General features: G+C 35.6%; 1 protein-coding gene across 1 annotated transcript in view; it reads left to right on the top strand.

Annotated features, from left to right (window-relative positions):
• Positions 1-15,914: 15,914 nt before the first annotated feature.
• The window catches only part of LOC113496152 (serine/arginine repetitive matrix protein 2-like), a 53,049-nt gene continuing 46,928 nt past the window's right edge, over positions 15,915-22,035 (top strand). The window contains exons 1-2 of the mRNA XM_026875282.1: positions 15,915-16,986; positions 17,098-18,480. Of these exons, the coding sequence (XP_026731083.1) occupies positions 16,779-16,986; positions 17,098-18,480 (1,591 nt within the window). The 5' untranslated portion in view covers positions 15,915-16,778. The remainder of the gene's footprint in view (positions 16,987-17,097; positions 18,481-22,035) is intronic.

The raw sequence follows: 22,035 nt of genomic DNA, 5'->3' as shown, positions 1-22,035 counted from the left end.
CCGTCTATTAAAGGCTTACGCGTGAATCATACAACAATGAGAGCATGAATATGCATGGTCACTAAAACCGGTTTATCTAATGCAAATGTGTAGATTTATATAAATCTGCACAGCTCATGGTCCATTATAAATGTTTGAATACGGGGTGCACACGTAGTGTAATAGCTTAAGTTGCTCATTGTTAACTTAACGTCTTTAAGTAGGTGTGAAGGACGATAGTGTGTACTTACTTGTACACACTATTCTAGTAGTTCTAGTATCCCACTTTTTTCTTTCACAAAGGTATTTCTAATGCTGCAATACGTATTCAAAATAACTTTAAAAAAGAATTTCGTGACTCAAATCGTTTGACTGATGAAATCATTAAAAAATGCGATACATTTACAGATTAAACCAGAGCAATTACTCAAACGGTCGAAATAAATTGGGAACCGCGAAATTGGGGAAAAAAATAAAAGATACTTTGAACAAGTTTATTATTCTGTTGTCTTCTGTATAAATTGAAATTAATGTACCTGAGTCTATTCAACTGTTTTTTGGCCAAGTTATTATATCATAAATAGTGTCTCGGATTCGCTGTTCTGTAATCAATCAAAGTGACAGACTTTGTTTATATCATTTGTTTCTTACTCCGAGTGGTTTCATTAATTATATTTTATGAAGTTTTGAACCTCAATCGACCTAAGTGCGGTGATCAGATGTTAATGACGACTCTTAATATATATTAAGCTATCGGCTTGTGAATGTTCTTATCTCCATTTTGCACGTCTTGGGCTAATTATTAGGGTTGTATAAGAAGCATTTAATAGAATTAGTTCATGTTTGTTGGCGTTAATACATTACTAAAAACATAAACTCTTCAACACAGATATCAAGGATACCGGATTTCCCATGACACTGATGGATGTATTAGTTGTTTCTCTAATATCTGCCGCACTGCGAAACAAATGCTTTTCACATTCCAAGGTTTTCTGCCTCGTATTGTGATATATCAGTATACGACGACTGTTTCACGTTTTTGACGAATGCAATAAGACAAAACACAATCTTAATTTCTTTCCAAACGATCAATAGCCTGTCATCTCCACAGCAACGTAATTAATTGCCGAATAAATACTTCCCCTAACTGTGAACTATCCTAATTGAGTTATTACTACATTTTCCCTGTTACTTGTCATAAGAAAAACTATTTTCTACATTCGAATGATCTTACTTTAATTCGTTGTTTATCTGTTCTCTGTAACAATACTCTTGTGTTGTACAAACATTCCTTAATTACTGATTGTATCTACAAAGTCATTATTTTATGTTTCGCCGGAGGTTGTTTCCTGACCTAAATACTAAGGATACAAGTTCGGGCGCTGATTTAATGGTAAATAGAGCTGATTTAAGCTTGGATTGGAGTTTAATGTCTATGTAGTTTGAGCTAAGACCTAACGTGCTTAATTAAGCCTCGCTAATTGTACTTTGTCAAAAATTTTACTTTCCTTGGCTTAATTATAAAAAATCCCATTAATACATTACAGGCTCACTTTTCGGAACAGTTTCGTAATCTACCGATATTGGCGGTGTCTAAGACACTTCCTTAAATTTCCGTCCTACAAAACTGATTAGAACATCATTTCCTCACAGCACGATAAATTGGTTCTTATTCCTGATGTACGTAAAGCCATGAACAAATCATCATTATGGTGTAGTTAAAACTAACAAATAAGACCTCTTTTAAATATGCTTTTAATAATTTCAATCAAAGATATAGCAAAAGACGCTCACCAGACTGTCATCTATAAAGATTTTTAGTTGGCACTGCAAGAATCTTCCACGTAGAGAATAACTATCATTTCAACCTGTCTCAGCTCACGTCTAACGTATAAAGGGCCATTATTCCACAGACTGCTCAATATTTTTAAGAAGCAACGCTTGCAGGTTTACTTCCGCAAGCTGTCAATATATCAAGGTAGGTTCGAACGCTCCACTGCACTTAAGAACTTTGTTCCGAGTTCCGAATTCGACGAAAATGAAATATGAATTGGCGTTATTAAGCTTTCCCTTGTAGTATTAAAATAGTGGGGTAGTTTAACTTTCTGCTTGAAACAATATTGATGGAGAATACGAAGACTTTATAAGACGTTGGTCTTAGTCTTAACAATGAACTATATTGACAATTAAATGTATAAAAAGAATTCCACATTTTTGCGTTTCGCCAATACCTAAATTATTGAACAACTGATTATCTGTAAGAATTTGTCCTCTTTAAGAAGAAATTCTAGTACCAAACAAGAAAATTCTGCATTTTTATTTTCTTTTCATAGAATCGCGATAATCACATTGTAACTACACTCAAATGACCTCATAAAATCCAAAAACAAAAACTTTCAAGGTTTCTTCGACAAGTTAGAACGCAATTATATTTGTTGGACAAACTGCGGGGAAGTTATATTCGACGTCGCGACGAACACTTAATAAGAATTATGTTTACTTCCTTCTTCAAGACGTTTTGATCTTTCTATGTTTGTTCGAGTGTACACTTCCAATCTTTTGGGTTAATGGTCTAGGAACCTCGATTAAAAACATACCCGTTACGCAGATGAACGCAGATGAATTTGTTGTCGTTGTACACAACGAAAACAAATTCAAATATTTATTACAACACGGAGATGTAAGATAAAACAAACTATTTATTTTAAAACTGCGCACCACGCATCGCATAGAAAACAATTTACAGCGTTTATCAAAATAATGAAGTATGAACTCAACATTATAAGTCGAGCAAAAAGTAATATTTAAAAGAGGTTTCTATTTCCGTGGTTCGAGGTGCAGGAAATTAGAATGCCTATTTGAATTGTTCCGCCGGTGAAGTTGTGACACAAGATTCCGCACTATTCCTGTATTACGAACTTTTACAGCTGAAGTGTGACAGCCGTTGGAGCGAGATAGCGTTCTACAGCGCGCGTAGTGGCGTCTCGCTTCTACAACAGTAACAAGACTAATTTAAAATCGTATATTAAGGGCGTTGTTCCAATTTCTCTGCCGACAGAGGAACAGGTTTTACCAATGTTCAATAATAGACCCGCGTTTAGAATTAACTTTAGGGTCGGTTTGTATAGGCCCATGTCATCGTCACACTGCAGAATTGATAAACAACCCTAAATTTAATTGACGACCTATTTTCCAATTTAACTGTTTTAGACAACGCCTTGTTAAGGACGAGTTCATTAATATACTAGCACTGTTATGAATTTAAAACATATGAAGAGTTGCTAATCTCAATAAAATTAAATCATCGTAATATAAATCATAATAATAAAACCGACAATATAAAGACCAAATAATAAGAGGACAATGATGTCGTGTATCAGGCATGCTACTGAGAAATGGCAGCCAAAGAACTAGACTGTATATACAATCCTAATATAACTATCTAAAAACAATGTCTCTTAACATTCAATGCTACTGTGCATTATGTAGAAACTACTGGAAACGCACTAGTCAAGTATAATAATTAATCATTCTTAATGACACTAAAATTCAAACCCAATTCGATATAATTCTCCAAATCACAAATTTCATTGAATTCAATCGGTATACGAATATCCTTTGTTCTTTGAACGCGCGTGCACTAAGTGAAATTCTCAGATTCAAAAAAGGTTTTACAAAAGCTGTATTCGTTTTTACACGGCTATGAAATCGCAGTGCTATACGAGAAATAAAGCTTCCCGGAACCTGCAGCTTGAATATTTTTGACATTTTCATTGAAAGGAATGAAGTTGCCCTTTGCTTTATTTTGCTTTCGCGATTCCTTTGTTTGAAATTCCAATATTCGACAGAACAGTATTGAGTGTTTCGCTGGAATTGATAATGTACGTGCACAGTACAGTGGCTCAAAAGTAGTCGTTTCGGAGAATCTGATTATGATTTCAGAGAGCAAATTGTTATTTTACCTATCCAATTTGAATTGATTTTATTGTAGTTGTCTGGGCTTAGAGACAAGTGACGTTTCTTAGAACGCTCTTGAATCGCTCGAATGTGGCTATTGAACTGACCTGTAAAGGTCAAAACACAAGTCGAAAAAGAATGTCATTGTTATTTTCTTTGTTAAAACAATTTTAAGTTGCTCTTTGTTCCGAGAAATTTTCGTCAGTTTTTTCAGTTGTTCTAGATGATTTTGAGTGAAATCAAATTTAAATAAAGAATATCTTATTCTTTTTCATAGTCTGAAAAAAAGATTACAGTTCAAGTTTTCTAGGTCATACAGAGACTGATGAATGATACATATGATGATTAAGTAGAATCTGTGTCGCAGATTACCAGAATGTGACGTATTTTTATAAAAAATAAACAGACCTGCATGGATCAAAAACTTCAATTACACGATGACAATGATTATGCAAAACAGCTACATTAAGGCTCTCATTTTCATATGAGTTGTGTAAGTTTAAGTTGAGATACGAGAAGTAAACTGTGGGATGATATCTCGTTACTACGACCAACTGTAGCGTGATAACAAGATATCAAATTACACCGACATCGGCACGTAAATTGCTCTATTTACGCTAAAGCGCAATTAATGCGTTATCATTTCAGCGTATGATGTGTCCGCAATTATTTTGTTGAAGGTTTTCGAGTTTGTTATAATAATTCACAATTAATTTATAAAGGTTTAGTTATTTTATTTTTATTAAATATGTACAGGAACAGACGTCATATCAAGTATAACACAATAAATAATTCAATTATTTGGTCTTAGATCTGAAGTATAATAAGCACGTGATATGTATACTATACTATTGTATACTACTGTTAGCCGTATAAGGTAGGTGTGGATTGCTTATTTCAGATTCACATAATTAGAATCCTGGTTTCCTCATGAAGATTTCCCTTCCCGTCTTGGAAAAATGAATATGGGTATCCATCCACTTTAATAAGGAAACTAAACAATTTAATATTTTGAATTATTTTAATCATATTCGTGATGAAAAAAACACACTTATTCAAAACAAAATATAATGTAAATTTTCCACAGGGGATTAAATATTATTAAATACAAAAAAAGCCGTCTACTCAGCTACGGTTCATCAAGTTGGGACGAACTTGCAAAATGTAATTATAATTTTATCACCGTCCACAAAAAACGTGGAGGAAAAGTTTACTTGGACGGGACTTCGTTTAAAAACTCGTCTGTTACGAACCAATTAACAAAAAAAATGTACACACATTTTTTTGGGCGTGATCTCAGGAACTTGTAATTTTGCCCGAAGCTGTCTTACAATTAACAAGATTCGGATTTTACTTTGTTTGCTAACACCTACTTCAAATTACAATTGGATTGATCCTCACGGCGTCTCTGATTCAAACTTGAAATCTGATTTTTTTTTTCTGTTTGTGTCTTAAAATTGTTTGACGTCATAGTCTTTTAATCTTGGTTATGTTTGTGAAGACGGTTTTAGATCTATATACGTCTAATTCTAAACTGACTATTCAATTGAATTTAAAATGAGAAATGTCAGTAAACATCCAGTTTATTCAACCATCCATGAAGAACTTTAAGTTTATAAAACATCCCTCCATTTAAACAACTAAATAAGTAGATTTAAAACAGTGTATTACAATTTACTTTTCTTTGTTTCAGATGCTGCAACTGACAATACCGAAGGGGAATTTTGAAATATATTTTAAGCAAAATGTAAGTTTTAATTTCCCTCTTATTTTAATACAATGTTTGTTTCCAGTCGATGCTCGATAACCACAACATTACGCAAATCAATGTGCTTCCAATTAACAATTGTTTAATGTTGCAGTATTTCGCGGTACGGTGTGGTTTTTGATATTCACGAAACACACTGTGATTGGCATTCACAAAGAACATTCAAAATTTTCGTCCGTAGTTTCATTCTACAGTATTCTTTTTAATACTCGTTCATTTGTTTGTTTGCTTTGTATTCAAATCAATCGGCAACAAATGTTCGTTAAGTTTACAAAAGCTAACAGTTTTATGGAAATATAAAACTGGATTTGCAAACAATTTTGAACACAAATTATAGTTTTGACTGTACTCGCATCGGTGTAGGAACTACGGTAACACGGAAAGGTTTCAAAAATGAAGGTGAGTAATAATAACATAGAGATATAATCATTTAATTTAGGTATAAATAGATATAAGAAGTAGACATAAAACGGTGCACAAAAAACGTTCTGAATTCATTTGAATGACAAAAGATAGGTTTCTACATACGCTTATTTTGAATTTATAATTTTCAGTAGTAGTCGTAATTATAAGTTAATTGAGTAGGTAATTTTACACTAATTTCTAAAAAAAGATTATAGGAGGCGCTAGTAGGTAAAAAAATATATAATGGACAGAGTAATAAGAAAAAAATAACTTCTCTTACAAACAAAGAAGTATAGAATAAAAAATTGCGTTCAACAAAGTTCTATCTCCATACCGTAGTCATTAGGGCGTATAAATTAGCATAAAATTCAATTAACTCCTTACTTAGTGCAAAATCGTTTAAGAAACTCAACGCCACATCCAAGGCTTGGTAAGAACAAACAAAAACTACGAAGGTACGCAGTTAAAGACTTCTATTGGAGTTGCTAATTAAGTGGTTTGTACCACCTGAGTTTCTCAGCGAATTGAGGACTGAGATTAAAATGGAAGATAGTACCTATTTAGTCTTTGAAGGTACAAAGTTTTATCCTTTTCCGCAAATTTTAAGACAGTAATTTTTAGGCCTTGACATTTTTTCACGCCACGTCTTCTACTTTCAAACTAAGGGACGCTTGTATTATGAGAACTAGACAACAGATAAATTATATTTACTTACATAATTATGACAAATTACATCCAGACAGTGTACATGATCGTGTTAATTTAAGCAACACTTATCCTGGGCGGGAATCGAACCCACGGCCTTTGGTGTAGCAGCCGGGTCACTAAACTCTAGATCAACAAGCCTTATTTGAATTTAATGCAATGCAAAGGCTTCCTACGCTCTTCATCCACAAAGCATCCTTACCACTCTTCTCCTTATGAGTCTGCCACTAATCTTCTTTCTTACATTATCCAATTCTCGACTTCTCAAGCGAACTCTTATTACATTTGAAAAACAAACAGCAGAGTACTCCGACAAACCACCTACAATTTATCCGATTTCAAATAAACAACGAGTGTTATTACAGCAATAAATAAAACGCTCCAATCGTCACTCTCGAGATTATTTACGAGAAAAACACGTAATCTTGTAGCAACGATGTCTTAAAACCAATAAACGGTGCAATAAACAATAAAAGCAATGTTCTTATGCAATAACATTTTCGTTTTCCACTTTTACGGTCTGAACGCGACATGATGTGCCGTTATTCCGATGTTTTACTCTTTCAACTGTCTTTTATGAGATATCAAACTAGTCGAGTATAAATGCTAGTGGCTATTATGTGTCTTAAACGTCTTTTATGAGGTAGTCTGCAACTGTAGGAGTACACGTGTATCTTCTAATGCTTATTGTAGTTGGTTCGTGTTTGCTTTTGTTTTCTAATACATTAATTCCTGAAGATTTCTGTCTTATTGAATTTTCTTAGGGTTTAGTACTCAAAGGGTACAATTCCTATAATAACGAAATGTAATGTATAAACGTAATGATCAGTTGAAAAACTAAAATAAATATTCATAGGCATCTCCTAAAAAGCATATTTTTTTACCGTTCCTGGAACCCCTTTTTATACAAGTCCGACTCGCACTTTGCCGGGTCTTTTTATTGCAATTAGCAGCATTTGTGTTTTCTTGAAAACTCGTATAAAACCTATGAATTATACATAAAAATAGAATAACAATTCCTATTACTGCAGCTTCTTGTAATTTTCCTTAAATATAGCGTAATTCCTTCAATACTGCGTCTCATATTGAAATTAATGGTAGAGTGTGAAGCTTATGTAGATGTCAAACCCTTTTTCGTCCGTCAGTTTTACGACCCACGTAAAACAGCCTACACATATTTCTTCTTAGATACCTATATTTCTCTTAGGCTTAGGTTTGAACCATATTCGTTTTGAAAACTTTAAAGTAATTTGAATTTATGTTGTAGTTATATAGTTTTACAGGGGCCCACGATAGCAGAAAGCAGTATTTTTTCAGTTGCATAAGTTGACAAACTACCACGCACTGCGAGGCGAGTAGCGTATTTCTTTTCAAACTAGCAATACTGTTTCAAGGACATGTTGGAAGACCCTCCGGTCTTTTTCAATAAATAATTGAAATACGATGGCAAAAGTGCACTTTTGGCTAAACGGCCAGAAAAGTGTCACCATGATAAAAGATAAAACCACCGTGCGCGACGCGGACGTGTCGATACCGCATAGGACAATCATTTATGTGATCCATAAAAAGATCCGAAAAAGTCATTGAGCATGTGACCTGATAGTTTGTGAAACCTTTCGCGGCCCAATGATTAAGGTCCTTGGTGAGGGAATCTTTTTAAAAGTAAAAGATAGATTTCTACTCCATAGATATCTTTTCTCGCAGACGTATTGTGTACACTAATCGACGTTTAGTGGTTTTATTTGTTTTTATACTTAATACCTCAATTCCTTGTAAATTTCTTTACAAAAAGCACTCACCGTAATCAAGGAACTCAGAAATCTGGATAGAATTAATTGAGATGGGGAAATAAATGTTTCAAGTTCCCTCTAAATACTTTTAACCAACCGTTCCTGACCTCTTTATACCCAAGACCTTCGCAAACTTTGCTACGATCTCATTTCGTTTATCATTCATTAGCCGTCGTTATCTCTTTTCTTATTTTAATGAATATTTAAATTTGTTTCATTGATTTTTGTAACAGAAACCTCTTTAAACAAACTTAAAGCGATCTTTCTTTAAGTCCACAACTTTTAGGAAACATTTGCATAGGATGTTATTTGTTTGGCAAAAGGGACAATGTTGATCATGGCTGTCTTTTCATGGTTTAGAAGGCTTGATGTTGTTAATGTTGATGATACATCTTACGAGTTATGTGTGAAACAAAAAGCGAGTAAATAGTCCAAGTTACGTACAACCAATCAATAAATTGGTATTCTGAGTAGTATTCAGAACAAATTGTTTGCTACATTTCCGGGAAAGAGCTTTATAATATTAACGTTAATGTAAAACAAAAACCAATAATTCCGTCAGTACTCGACGGTACCAATACAGCAGATATTTTTGATCAATAACAGTCCATATTTCATTTCCGTGAACAGCTTTATTAAAATACCATGTACATAACATACGTTTCATAAACAAGACAAATGAATATCGAATATTGTGATTGGAAAAGCTTTAAACAATTTCGATAATCATTGCGATTCCATATTGAAATCCGTTTGATAGTATTGTGCGCTTTGTCTATTAAATTTTCAACGCATGAAATGCCGGCTCTAATTTATTTCAGTTCGGCAACTGTGCATAATTCGAAACAAAGCTAAATATAATAATATCACTTTTAAAGAGCATACTTGCTTCATCGTTTTTGCAATAACGATACCTGCGAATAGATGTCCTCTTGCCGGGCACAGGCCTCCTTTCATATACGAAAAAGGTTTGAGCATCGATCACCACACTAGCTCACTGTGTGTTGACGAGTTCTGATCCCAATATTTAGAATCCAAGTTTCCTCACAATGTTTTCCTTCACCATTTGTCAGTGGTGTCTTAGTATAATTAAGGTAGTACGATTAACTTAAAAAAAAATGACATTGGTACTTGCACATCATGCAAACAAATTCAGACCTACAACGCTTAGGCTATCAAGTTATTATGATCAATGGTCAGTCAACGGTCATTATAAGGAGGGTTTTAAATAACAAAAGAAAATATCAGTTCGAACTCAGTACTGAGAAGTTGACGTCAATATAGCACTGAGTGAGCTCAGGTGCTGGCTTTCTATTTAAACTCAGTTCTAGAAAACACGAGCCCTTGAGCTCAATTCTAGATGCTTCAAGATTCAATTTAAAACCTAAGAAAACCAGTACTTTAAAAACAAAACTCATTCGTAGAAAACCTATAAATGTGGAGATAATAAACAACACTGGATTAAATAAGATCTATTGAGTGTTTTTGCAACCAACGAGTTTGAATAAAAGGTCGGAAATTATAAAAGTAAATTAAAACTATAAAGATAACAATTCATTTTAAACCCACAAATGTAAGCATTTAAAGTGTCTATCTAAGTCTGCTTACACCCGTTTATTATCATCGAGTCGTAAAGGAAAATTGTCCCGTGGGTTTTAAAGCCCATTTTATTTGTCCGACCCGGAAAAGTGGTTTTAGATACGTTTTATGTGTTAAGTTCCTGACACAGATTGTTTTGTTTTGGGATTTGGGACAAGTCATTATGTGTCGACAGTAAAATGTTTAACATCGCCCTGATACAAGAGGCGGACATAGGTACCTATGTGGTAATTTGTTGTTTAAATACACATATCATTACGTTGTACTAAATTTTTCGCGTATGAACAATGTAGGTATTATTCATCAATATGTAAAAACCAAATATCAAATCATGGCAAAAAATGCTTTCTTGTCGATCCGAAGACGTATTTACAACCTTCTGAAAACAATAAATAAATAAATCATAACCCTTGTTTTCTCTTTTTTAATCAAAAGCTACGTACACTGAACAGTTTCCTGTAGTTTTGTTTTGTATTACTACCCTACTGAGTTTAGTCAACATAAATTATGTTGATGTATAAGATTTCGCATCATTAGTCACGGACTTGTAAGTGATACAGACTGGCCTCTCTTCGAAGCTTGCAGTAATCACATTAGCCTTGTCTTATAATGATTAACGTTCCCAAAGTAAACGTTCACATTGCTTAAGTAATACGTTAACACTTAGGTTAATAATACTAAAACCGGCCTCGGTGATTAGAGGATTTTTCACCATTCATTTTTTATTCCAATCTTCCGTTTACATTTTCTTTCGAATATTATTTATTGCGCTATTTTTAAATTTCTTGCCCAGTGGATAAAACCGAATTGCATTACTAAGGTTCCTCTGTTTATCCGAGCGCTTGTCGCCAGGATATAGCTTATGAACGGTGATAGCTAGATAATTTTCAATCGTGCCCGTGTTTGCTAATTTGTTTTTTAAGACATTCCTTTATTTCAATTCTTAATGAGATTGTTATTTAGATTGAAATTCAATTGATCTACACTTTTAAAGTCCAAAAAAACATCAGTAAACAAAAACATTACTTGCGGTTTAATCTCGTGAGGACGATGACCCCAAAATTTTTCATTCAGTTTTTAATAACTCCATTATCTAAGAAACTTTACCTGAAAGCCACTAATAGCCGTCAATTTCAATTTAAAAAATAAAACTTTGAATCCAATTTGCCTGATCCCGTAGATACATCATTAGGGAGGCTCTCAGTACTCTCCCAGAACAGGCAACTAACCAATAGAACTGAATATTCCGTGTCCACAAACTAGAATTTATTCGATACTCATATTACCGAAGTTAGAAATTCAAAATTGGGGTTTACCTGGCATCAAGTTTTAACAAGGGCTATCTGCGAACTCGATAGTTGGAAACTACGTATCGAACAAATACTGTTATTAGATTTAATATAATGATGGAGTTGAGTGGAGTTGTGCTGGTGGAAGCCGAGCCCAGGATGTTTATTACGAACAAATTTTAAGGGGTCTTCAGGATAGGGTTACAGTTTTTTGAATTTAAAATTTACTGAAATATTATACACTGGTTGTTTTACACGCGGCTTTCAAGTTTGCACCAAACTTTACAATTATTTACTGTTGTCCACTGTAACAATGATAGAATGTTTCTCGATTCTTAAAATTTGACCTCCTTACAAAATATTACAAGGAATTCTATTTAAAAGTGTTCACTGAAACCAGAGGTCAAGGAACAAAAAGTTGTGGAAGGGTGATTGCGCAATACACGGCGTAGAACGGCATTTCTCTATCACATCGGCAATGATACACGCACATTAAGACATAGCGTTAGGCTCTAACTTCTGCTATGAGGATGTAAGCAATGAGGTTCATCTAACATAATTCCACCAATAACAGCCGTCAGATAATTGAACTTAGCTTTTATTCTAAAAGCATGTCAAATAATCCCAACTGTCCAATATGTAATTCGACAAAAGAGAAACAAAAGCTTCAATTTCCGATATCCCTACATCCAATAATGAATACCGGATACTAACACACTAGGTAATCACAATGAAGGCATTCTGAACACGGATAACAAAGCATGTCCAATATTGGATGGAGCAGACGTGTAACACAATACATCAAACACTGAATGAAGTCTCGTTTCGGCTAACGAGAAGAATTAAATTGCGTGCATTCACCATACGTCACCCACGTACCCTTGTTAACAATTTAAAAAGTGATCCCAAAGTTAAACAGCTCACGAAACAATTTTAACGTACCGTCAAATTAGTTGAATTAAATTTCGTTTTACGCAATGTAAGTTTATTTGAGCTTGACAGAACATTTTGAAACACGAAAGTTGTTTGTGCGCTCAACATTCAGTGTTGTTTGAAACTCTAATTTAGAAATTTTCCTGTGTACATGGAAATGGCTTTATCTACACACGTCTACGCGTGTAATGATGATGTTACCAGGAAATCGAATCAGAGTACAAAAACTCAATACTAATGGACTGTTTCATGCCGAAATATGTCGTTACGAAAAGCGTTTGTATTTGTGAAGGCCGAATAAAATTGTAAAGAGAGAGAGGCCGGAGGCAGACAGCCGCTACCCGCCAGCAATGGAACGCACGCAACAAAATTAATTTAAAACTTTGCCGTCTCCATCAATCAAAAACCAATCTAAATTGAACAACATTCCCGTTTGTTCACGGACTATTTTCTAAAACCGTTAAGGACTTAAAAGCACTTGAGAGGATACTATTATTCTGCTATTACGAACAAGCAAATAAACTGCCTTTACAAGTGCCGGGGGAGGTTGCACTAATAATGGAAACCCGTCTACCTGAAAACTAATTGAGAAAATACCTCGGTAGCAAAATATATAATTGGCTGCTTTGTATGAAACACGCTACTAAGCCCTCTTTTGCTGGGATTAATGTTTCCACTTCAAATTGCTAGCATTTGCAATTAGGGGAAGAACGTGCAAAACGTATTCGAAGAGTGTTATTGTTGCTGCAAAAGCTGAAATGGAAGCAATTCCTTCACTAATTTAATGATAGACATTTTGCATTACAATCAGTATTAGCATGTTGCAATGATAATTCACGAGAAACACTTGAGTGTGTAATTCGCATCTGAAGACAAACTATATTGCAAATAAAATACTTAAATTTTATAAAACAATAAATATGCCTTTAATTAAATAAAGAAATCAATAATACAAAACAATCTAAACCAAAGACTTATTTAAAATACAATTTGATACAATATTTTATAAAACTCTTACTAATATATTTACTAACTAGTCCATTCGTTTATATATACACTTAAAATAAATAACTATAAACCAAATAATCTATATATCTATACTAAAAAATAAAGCTGAAGAGTTTGTTTTTGAACAACAAACGAAATTCTTTTTTTGTTGAATAGACCGTTCATCGAGGAAGGTTTTAGGCTATTTACCATCACGCTGCAAATAATAGGAGCGAAGATACAATGGAAAATGTGTAAAAAACAGGGCAGGTATAAAGCAAAGCTTATATCTTCTAACCACGCGGATGGAGTCGCGGGCAAAAGCTAGTATTTTAAATAAAATAAAGGTAATTAAACCCGTTTCTTACGAATTTGCACAAAGTAAGATATTTCGTACGTTTGACTACTGCTAGCGCCATCTCTATTTTTATGTTGTAAACGCTGTCTCATACTAACAGTTGTGTACGTAAAGACGAAGCTACCGCCATCTACAATTTTTGCCAAACACTATCTCGGGAAAACTTCGCGCGCGATAACACGGCTTGGAAAATTGCTTCGGAAACTGTCACCGTGTGTCGCTACGTGCCTACTCGTCACTCAGTTTACAAATATTTTGTCACATCCAGGGCAATATTGTGACCTGTCATATCATAACACATCCCTTAATTGTGTACTTTATGACACCGAACACGTATTCTCCATTTATACTTTACATAATTAAGGAGATACGATGTTTGTTCCATTGTTTATGTAAATATATAACATATTTAGAACGCACTCACGTATTTACCTACTATGTACTGTACGCATATTCTTTGATCTATTTGTTTTTGAAAACAGTAAAAGAGTGAAACCTGAAGAATAAATTAACGTTAGATAAAAATCAAGTCAGAGGATAAAGATAGAATAAAATATTAAAAACTAACTTAGTTAAAGTAACTTTTCTCTTCTTTCTGTAAAGTAATAAAGTTAATAGGTGCGCAACTAGTCATTCAAACTAACCCGATAACGAAAATTAATTTTAACTTTAGTTTTAAGCTTTAGGTATTTGTAAGTAATAAATCAGTAAGGTAAACACTAATTATTTTTAAATATATGTAGGTATAATACAATATTACATCCACACACACACACTTTCCAACACAGACTGTCAAACTATTTTGAATTTCCCACAAGTTTCGATTTCAGCGAGGGTGGCATCATACCGCTAATACTACTAATACTGTTTGTGTATACTATTGTTTCAGATGTACAAAGTGTTTGATGTGATATTGTGTATGGAAATTACCCTCAGTTAGCGCCCTGATCCAATGACCCGGCTTTCGACATGCCTCAGTCCCCCTCACCTCGTCTGCGCCATTACAGGTCCCTGGAAACCACGCATGGTTATGCAACCAAGCATGAAAACGTTTGAACCAAGCATGGAATCATGAGCATCAACAATCATCCGCAATACACATGTATGAACCTCGCATGATACGTAATACCAATATCTGCTTACGGCTTGGGACAGCTATCGCTCTACAGACCATTGTTTTGCATACCAAGCACGTCAACGCATAACCTTCAGAAAATACACTTTTGTTTTTTTTTAATACAATACTAAAAAGGAGTATTTCTTTAATATTTAGAATTTGATCACATTCAGAGCTTCGCTACACAACCTTTTTGCTTTCAGGCGTCCGTTCTTGCAGCATACAACCCGCTGGCTAATTCCATCCCCTTTTATCTTCTTTCAAATGTCTCGGCCCATTCAATTTCCTCGACCAAAAATTGAACACATGTGAATTCAATATCATATTGACGATTAAAATCAGTGAGCATATAGAGAAGACTATTCAACAGACGCCCAAAAATCACATCCGATCACTAATTGCCCAATATATCACGGAATAAAACAAATACCCGAATGAGAACCTGTTACATTTTGTTTTTAGAATTATCTTGATTTATAATACGCTTTATCAAATTATGCTTCTAAATAGCGCTTAAATATGCTCTGCATAGCTAATGTTTCCTAGAAATATGATTTTAAGAGTAAAAAGCCACCAAGAAGGTTTATGTACTATAATGACTATTTACACGATTTTCTATCTTGCTTCAAACTTTATTTAACTTTATTCTACATTTTAATTCCAATACTCTTTTGTACTTCTATTCAATCTGCACTTTTCTCAAAACACTCCTTCATGACAAACACTCATATACATAACACAGTGTCATTAAAATAATAGAATAAAAAACAAGTAGAACTAAGGTAAATAAGTTATAAGCACCGTAGTTTAGAAGTAGGTAGGAGGCTTTCATATACCTACAAATAGTTGGATAAGTAGCTTTAAATAATATAAATAACAATATGAATAGCGTTTATTATTAGAATTACAAATTACATTAAAAGGTAAAGTAAGTTGAAGATCTAAAATTTTTACCAGTATTTTAAACAGGTACCAACCACAAAGATAAAAAAACGGAACTAATTTTCATTTTCTGGTAAAAGTTCTAGTTAGTAGAAAATCAAAATGAGTAAATAGTTTTTTTAAATAGTATTTAGGATATCATATTTTTATGTAAATAAGTACTATGAATGTAAGAAAATCACACTCCTCCTGATAATTCAATATCCGACATAACAGCGACGAAACACGAATCTTCAAGTGTTCATTCCCATGCTAAGTTATCTATTACAAGGTACTTTAAGTTTACGAGTAAATTGGATGCCATTGTCGAGAGATTTCAAACCGACTGAGCACATTCCCTGTTTCCACTTCAATAATATGAACACCGCGCCGCGATCTTCAGTTCCACCAAAGGAAGTTCGCTCATCCGAATAGCCGGCTGATAGGCTTTATCAAAACATCATGCGTTGACTGACTGTGTCGCTACAAAGACAATCACAACATTACTATCTAGGGAGAGGCATACAAAACAGGCACATGCCTCCAAGGCCGCTGATACAAACAATCTCGTTCCCGATAAATTAAATTACAAAGCTTTTTGTGTAATTTCAGCGTCCTTGAATTATCTAATATCATAAAGAAAGTTCCCGTTTGTCGATGATAATCAATACAATTATAATCCAACAACAATATTATAGTATCGCATCAATTGCTTATTGATAATGTAATACACGTCGGCTGGGGGAGTGGTTATTACTTAATATCGGCAGTTCGGTTATCAGGCCGGTGATGCGAGCACAAGGGCGCGATATGTCGCTTCACGCTTATTCGCACCGACTACCGGGTAGACGCACCTCCGCCATGTATCGCGGTATCAATTTTCGGAATAATAAATCGTTAGTTTGATAAAATCACCATTATTATTTGAATTTTTCGTGATCCTAACTGAGTTTCTGTTTTTGGCAGGACTATGACCGCAATATGTTTCGTTTGCAACCTACCAATATTGTCTCATCAAGTGGGACTAGTTTGGGCTGGCGGCAACGGTTGGGACGAGCTTACCAGATCCACCTTAGAAGAGTCTACTCTGAGACAGAGACTTGGCAGTCGAAGGGATTCTGCGGCACAAGTATCTTGTCTCTCGCCACCAGAACCCGACGTCGAAAATCAACCCAGAGGTACGTAAAAATAGCAGTGCGGTGGTATTTACATTTCATAAATCGAACATTTGTTGAAAGTGAATAATATAGAGCCGTCCTAAAATCAACAAAAAACAAACTTTGCCATAGGTGGACCCCGTCGCCGTCGGTCTTCTTTGGCTCAATTAACCGACATACTCCGCGAGTGGGGAGGTGGCGGCAGCGCTCCCCGCCGGCAGCGGGCACCACTCTCCCGCCGCGAGACGCTGGCGGATCTCGCCCGCTCTTTACCCTGGGCGCGGCACGAACCTCCGCCGCGACGTCGACGAGACTCTTCTGCCGACTCCGGCATTAAATCCATGGCCTCCAAACGCCGCGACTCTAAAGCGGCACCTCAAGATTTTCGATCGGATTTTCCAAACTGGGATCGAAAAGACTCAACCACTATAATGCCGTCAAGAGACAGACGCATCAAAAGACGAGGCTCTGGCGATGAAAACAAAGAGCGCAGAGATTCCGTAGATGGCCATCGTCATCGGCGTGACTCCGTCGCAGCACCACCTCGAATCGTAGCAACGCATAGGAAAAGGCGAGCGTCACCACCGACTCCAGCGCCACCATCATTTGTCGATGCATCTTCTGATCCTGGTCCATCGACACATATGCCTTGCGTGACAGTTGTTGCTATTCATGAACCCAGTCGATCTGATGGAGAATGTCAATCGAGTCAACCAATGACAATGCCTACTATAATTACATCTGCTGTGACACCCTCACCTACATCACCTACGCCACCAAATTCTAATGCAACTCAAACTGTACAGACTTCTACGCAATCAGCTCAGGCAACTCCTGGAGGTCGCTCACCACCTAATCTAGGAGGCCGTCGAGACTCTACCACACAATGTGGTCGTGCTCGAAGAGATTCTCGGGCTGCAGCCAGTCCAGAAAGAAGACTGGGTAGGTTACAACGCCAAGCTACTGCATTTGATGATCCCATAGGACCACCTGGAACTAGGCGTCGGGATTCAGGCCCATCGTTAGGACCTGATGATGAAGGGAGAGCTAGACGTGATTCATTAAGCCCTGACTCGGCAGTCAGACCCAGGCGAGAACGCTCTCAACTAAGTCCAGACCGGTCTGGTGGAGGAGAATTAAGTCCATCAGCGGCAAGACGTAGAAGCCGTCTCAGAAGGCAAGCTTCATGTGCCAGGATGGGAAGAGCTCGAAGCCCAGAATCCAGTTCATGCTCAAGTAGAGATCCAAGTCCTTGCGCTCGACCGCCTGAAAGAACAATGATTCGAAGGCAATCAACAACGGAAGAAATATTGATAGCCCGCGGATTTCGCCGGCAATCAACCACAGAAGAGATGATTCGATGTCGCAACTTCCGACGACAAAGTTCGCAAAGTGACGACGCGTGCATGCGAGCTCGCGGCCGCCGCGACTCCTCAACGCAAATACTAGATGGAACTATAGGGACCATGACTGTTGAGACAACCAGCACCTTCTTTGACTCCAGTACGCAAACTGGTAAGTTTAATTCATTACATTAAATTTCCTCCTAAAAAAAAATCATCCAACTTACTAACTTAAATATAATCCACTAGTCAAACTTCTAAGTAGCTTTGTAGATCTATTCCTATGATATTTTCCTATGTTTTCAATATTTTTCTATCGTTAGTAAAGAAAATATGAGTCAAAACAAAAACTAAATATTATGTCAATAAAAAGATAGGCATTTTAGATTTTAGCAGTCACGCCACGGACACGGTCAAATTAAATCTAATTACAACAATTACTTAAATATGTAACAATTTACGCGCACTAGTGCGATACGTCTCTCTTTTAAAAAAATAATATCATTGCCACAGATACCCTAACCTCAAAAACCAGCATCAAAATAAAAATTCCTTCATGAACTAAACAATAACGATGATTATTTATCGAAATATGTCCTGGAAGCTGGTTACAGTTACTGCTCGCAGGTGCTAAACAAGTTTGAGCTAACACGTGCTGAAGAGCTTTTACGGGACATGAAAAGCATTACAACAACAAACTCAATCGCCCTACGAGCACTACACTACTCACTGACAACAGCCATTGCTATGTGCTCAACCCCCGCCCCTTTTCATCAGCCAATCGATTCGCGCGTTGCTCACTCGTCTCTGTCTTACCGTGCTGCTTTACCGACGGAAAAGAGAGGGTTGACGGGTGAAAACCCCTCTTTACCGAGGGAGTGGGGCCCGTATAGTGGCGCCACGGTGGGCCCAGCCGGTTTCGGCTGGCCACTTTAAACTGGCAGCGCGATCGCGCGGACCACGAGATGAGATGAACGCGAGCGATCGGCGCAGGCTCGCCCGCCCGCGCCCCGTCATCTGTTGCCGAATGCTGCCATGTTTACTAGAACGAAAGTGACGTGCCGTACACAACGAATAACCTCAAAAAACATAACATTGACAGCCTAAATTCGCGAAATAAATTTTGTGAGCAATTTTTAACGTAGACGTTACAACGAATCATGTTTTCCTGAAAAATACTAAAATAGACGTGATAGAAACTCGGTTTGTGTTATTAAATTATTTTTGGCGACTCCCTATTTGTACAAAATATATTTTTATGGTATGTTTTGATATCGTGGCGTGGAGATAAATTCGTAAGAGAAGTTTCTTATCAAGGACCAGTGACATTGTTTGGAAACAATATTTACAAGAGGACTAACTAGATATAACCTATAAATAAGTGTACTGTAAATTAAAAACACCAAATAGTAGTCGTATCGTAATAAATGTTAGCGTAAAATTAAAAATAGAAATATATTCTTCTTTATATTATATATTTGTAAAGCACAAAAAAACTTTTTTCGAAGTTTATTTACGAGTGTAATCATTAAGTCGACACGATATGGTGAGTACTTAGATATATAAACAATACAATAATGTATCTTATTTAAAAAATATATATGTAGTAATACTTGATTTGCTTTTTTTTTGTGGATATTAAAATCAGTTTTCTTTTTTTGCTTTCCGTGTATGGTCATTTTTCATTATTTATTTTTTACTTAAATAAAAAAAAATATATATATATTATTTAAAAAGTTAAAAGTTCCAACTTTTACGACGTCCTACTTTCTTTTAGCAATCAAATTCAGTGTCCTTTGATAATTGTATGCCTGAAAGAAAACTACAAAGGTGGAAACCCCTTTGAAAATTGAGATAGCAAAGACATTGCGATGGGCTCTCCCGAATCGTACTCTCTCACTAATTCAGTAGTTCGAATGAACTCCAGTCACAATATGACTTTCAAAAGCGTGCTTTGCGCTCCCCAATTGTTTTTCATTGTTTCCCGATCGCAAACAAAGCCCCGCAAAACAAATGGTGCTAATTTTATTGCTTTTGAATGAGTTTGGCACTTAGTTTTAGTTTGCAAGTCAAAATGGCTTATTATAAATATTTATTTAAATAATTACACAGGCCACCAACATATTATTTTTGTTATACTAGATTTATTCGATTTAATATCTACTAACTAACCAAAGACAAGATAATCAAAATTATAACATGTCCTTTATTAAAATTTGATGTCTTACCGTCTTCTACGAGGCTTAACAAATCGCACTCAATGATTTCGCAAACTACTTTTAAAAGTTGTAATATCCATATTCTACATGCATATAATAAACACCCCCGTTCACTCGGAGCACTTTCCCTTTTTAACGTCGGGAATACTCTGAACGTGTGTTATTTTGTTGTTGCACCTCGCCACCCACCTTAAGCGCTCCGTATCCAAAAAGAAAAAATTGTGTTAAGAAAAACTTGGCCCCTCTTTACTATCAGAAAAGCTTATTTAAGGGAATTAAATACTTAGCAGAGCAAATTGGGGATTGTTACAAATGAATGACAAAAGGTTTGCTATCTAAGAGTTTTATACAACTCTGCCTACCCCTTGGGAAATCTAAGAGTGATGGCATACTTTCTTAGAATTTTATTTTCTTTGGCGGACGTAAAGAGCTTAACGATAAAATACAATCAGCATAAAAATCTTCGCTATAGCCAATACACGACGCCTCCTTATTTTAATAACGGCATCCATTATTACTACGACTGGCGAAAACGATAAACGCATGGAATATTGAAATAACGTTGTTATGGAGTTCCGTAACATCAATATTATCGCCGCCATTATATACTTTCTCAGCTATAAAATGATGATACTTATTTACCGTTGACTTTATTGCTTCTACTATGATCACATTAATTACGTTTTATTTCATATTCAATAATGAAATCGTATTCTGTTTTATTAGAAATTGTGCCATGTTTTGAGGGAATTGTACGTATTTATTAGAAGTTATGCTTGCTTTTAATGAATTATTGATGCTCTTCATTTATTACAAATGTGAAGTTACTCACGTTATGGAAGTGAGGAGCTTGTTCATACTAATTACAATTTCAATCTAACTATCATGCATATCAGTAATATTCTCTTGACATTTAAAATGAATTTTAAGTCTACGACCATCAAAAGACAAATTATTGTCCAAGTTCAAAATCAATATTCGCCTTAAGTACATAGACAAAGTTTTACGACTTTTATCTCGGCCGGGAGCCATTTATCAAATTTGTAGAGAAAGAAATACAATGAGCAGGTAACTATCTAAAATTCAGGCTTCGTACCTTGTTCAACTGTCAAATAGTTTAATCTGCGATCAATCTAAACTTTGTCGCAGGGAAATTGGTTTTTTGTAAAACGCGGAGCAAAAAAGAATCATTTGTCCCAATAAAGAACTGTCAGTTTCCTGTCTAAGTAACCTTTTTAAAAAGGAAGGACCCTTTTCATCGACTTTTTCTTGTCAGCACTGTCTATCTTTTATTGTAAGACGAATAACGTTGATCAATAATGCATTTTGTTTGGAACTCTCGGGAGTCCGCTAAGAATACCTAAGTGGTTGTCACATGTTACGACAGGGGTCGTCAATAACTTGGACTTAAAATGTTAGGTCTGGATTCTTGGCAAGTTTCCGAGACACATCACTGTGCCCTTTGGCTTGGCGCCAGCAGTGAAATTTTTTGCTTTTACTTTTTAATA

This window comes from Trichoplusia ni, chromosome 7 (genome assembly GCF_003590095.1).
Source record: "Trichoplusia ni isolate ovarian cell line Hi5 chromosome 7, tn1, whole genome shotgun sequence".
In the NCBI taxonomy this organism is placed as follows: domain Eukaryota; kingdom Metazoa; phylum Arthropoda; class Insecta; order Lepidoptera; family Noctuidae; genus Trichoplusia; species Trichoplusia ni.
Note: the sequence above shows the minus strand (reverse complement) of the source record. Positions and strands in the feature narration are given on the sequence as shown.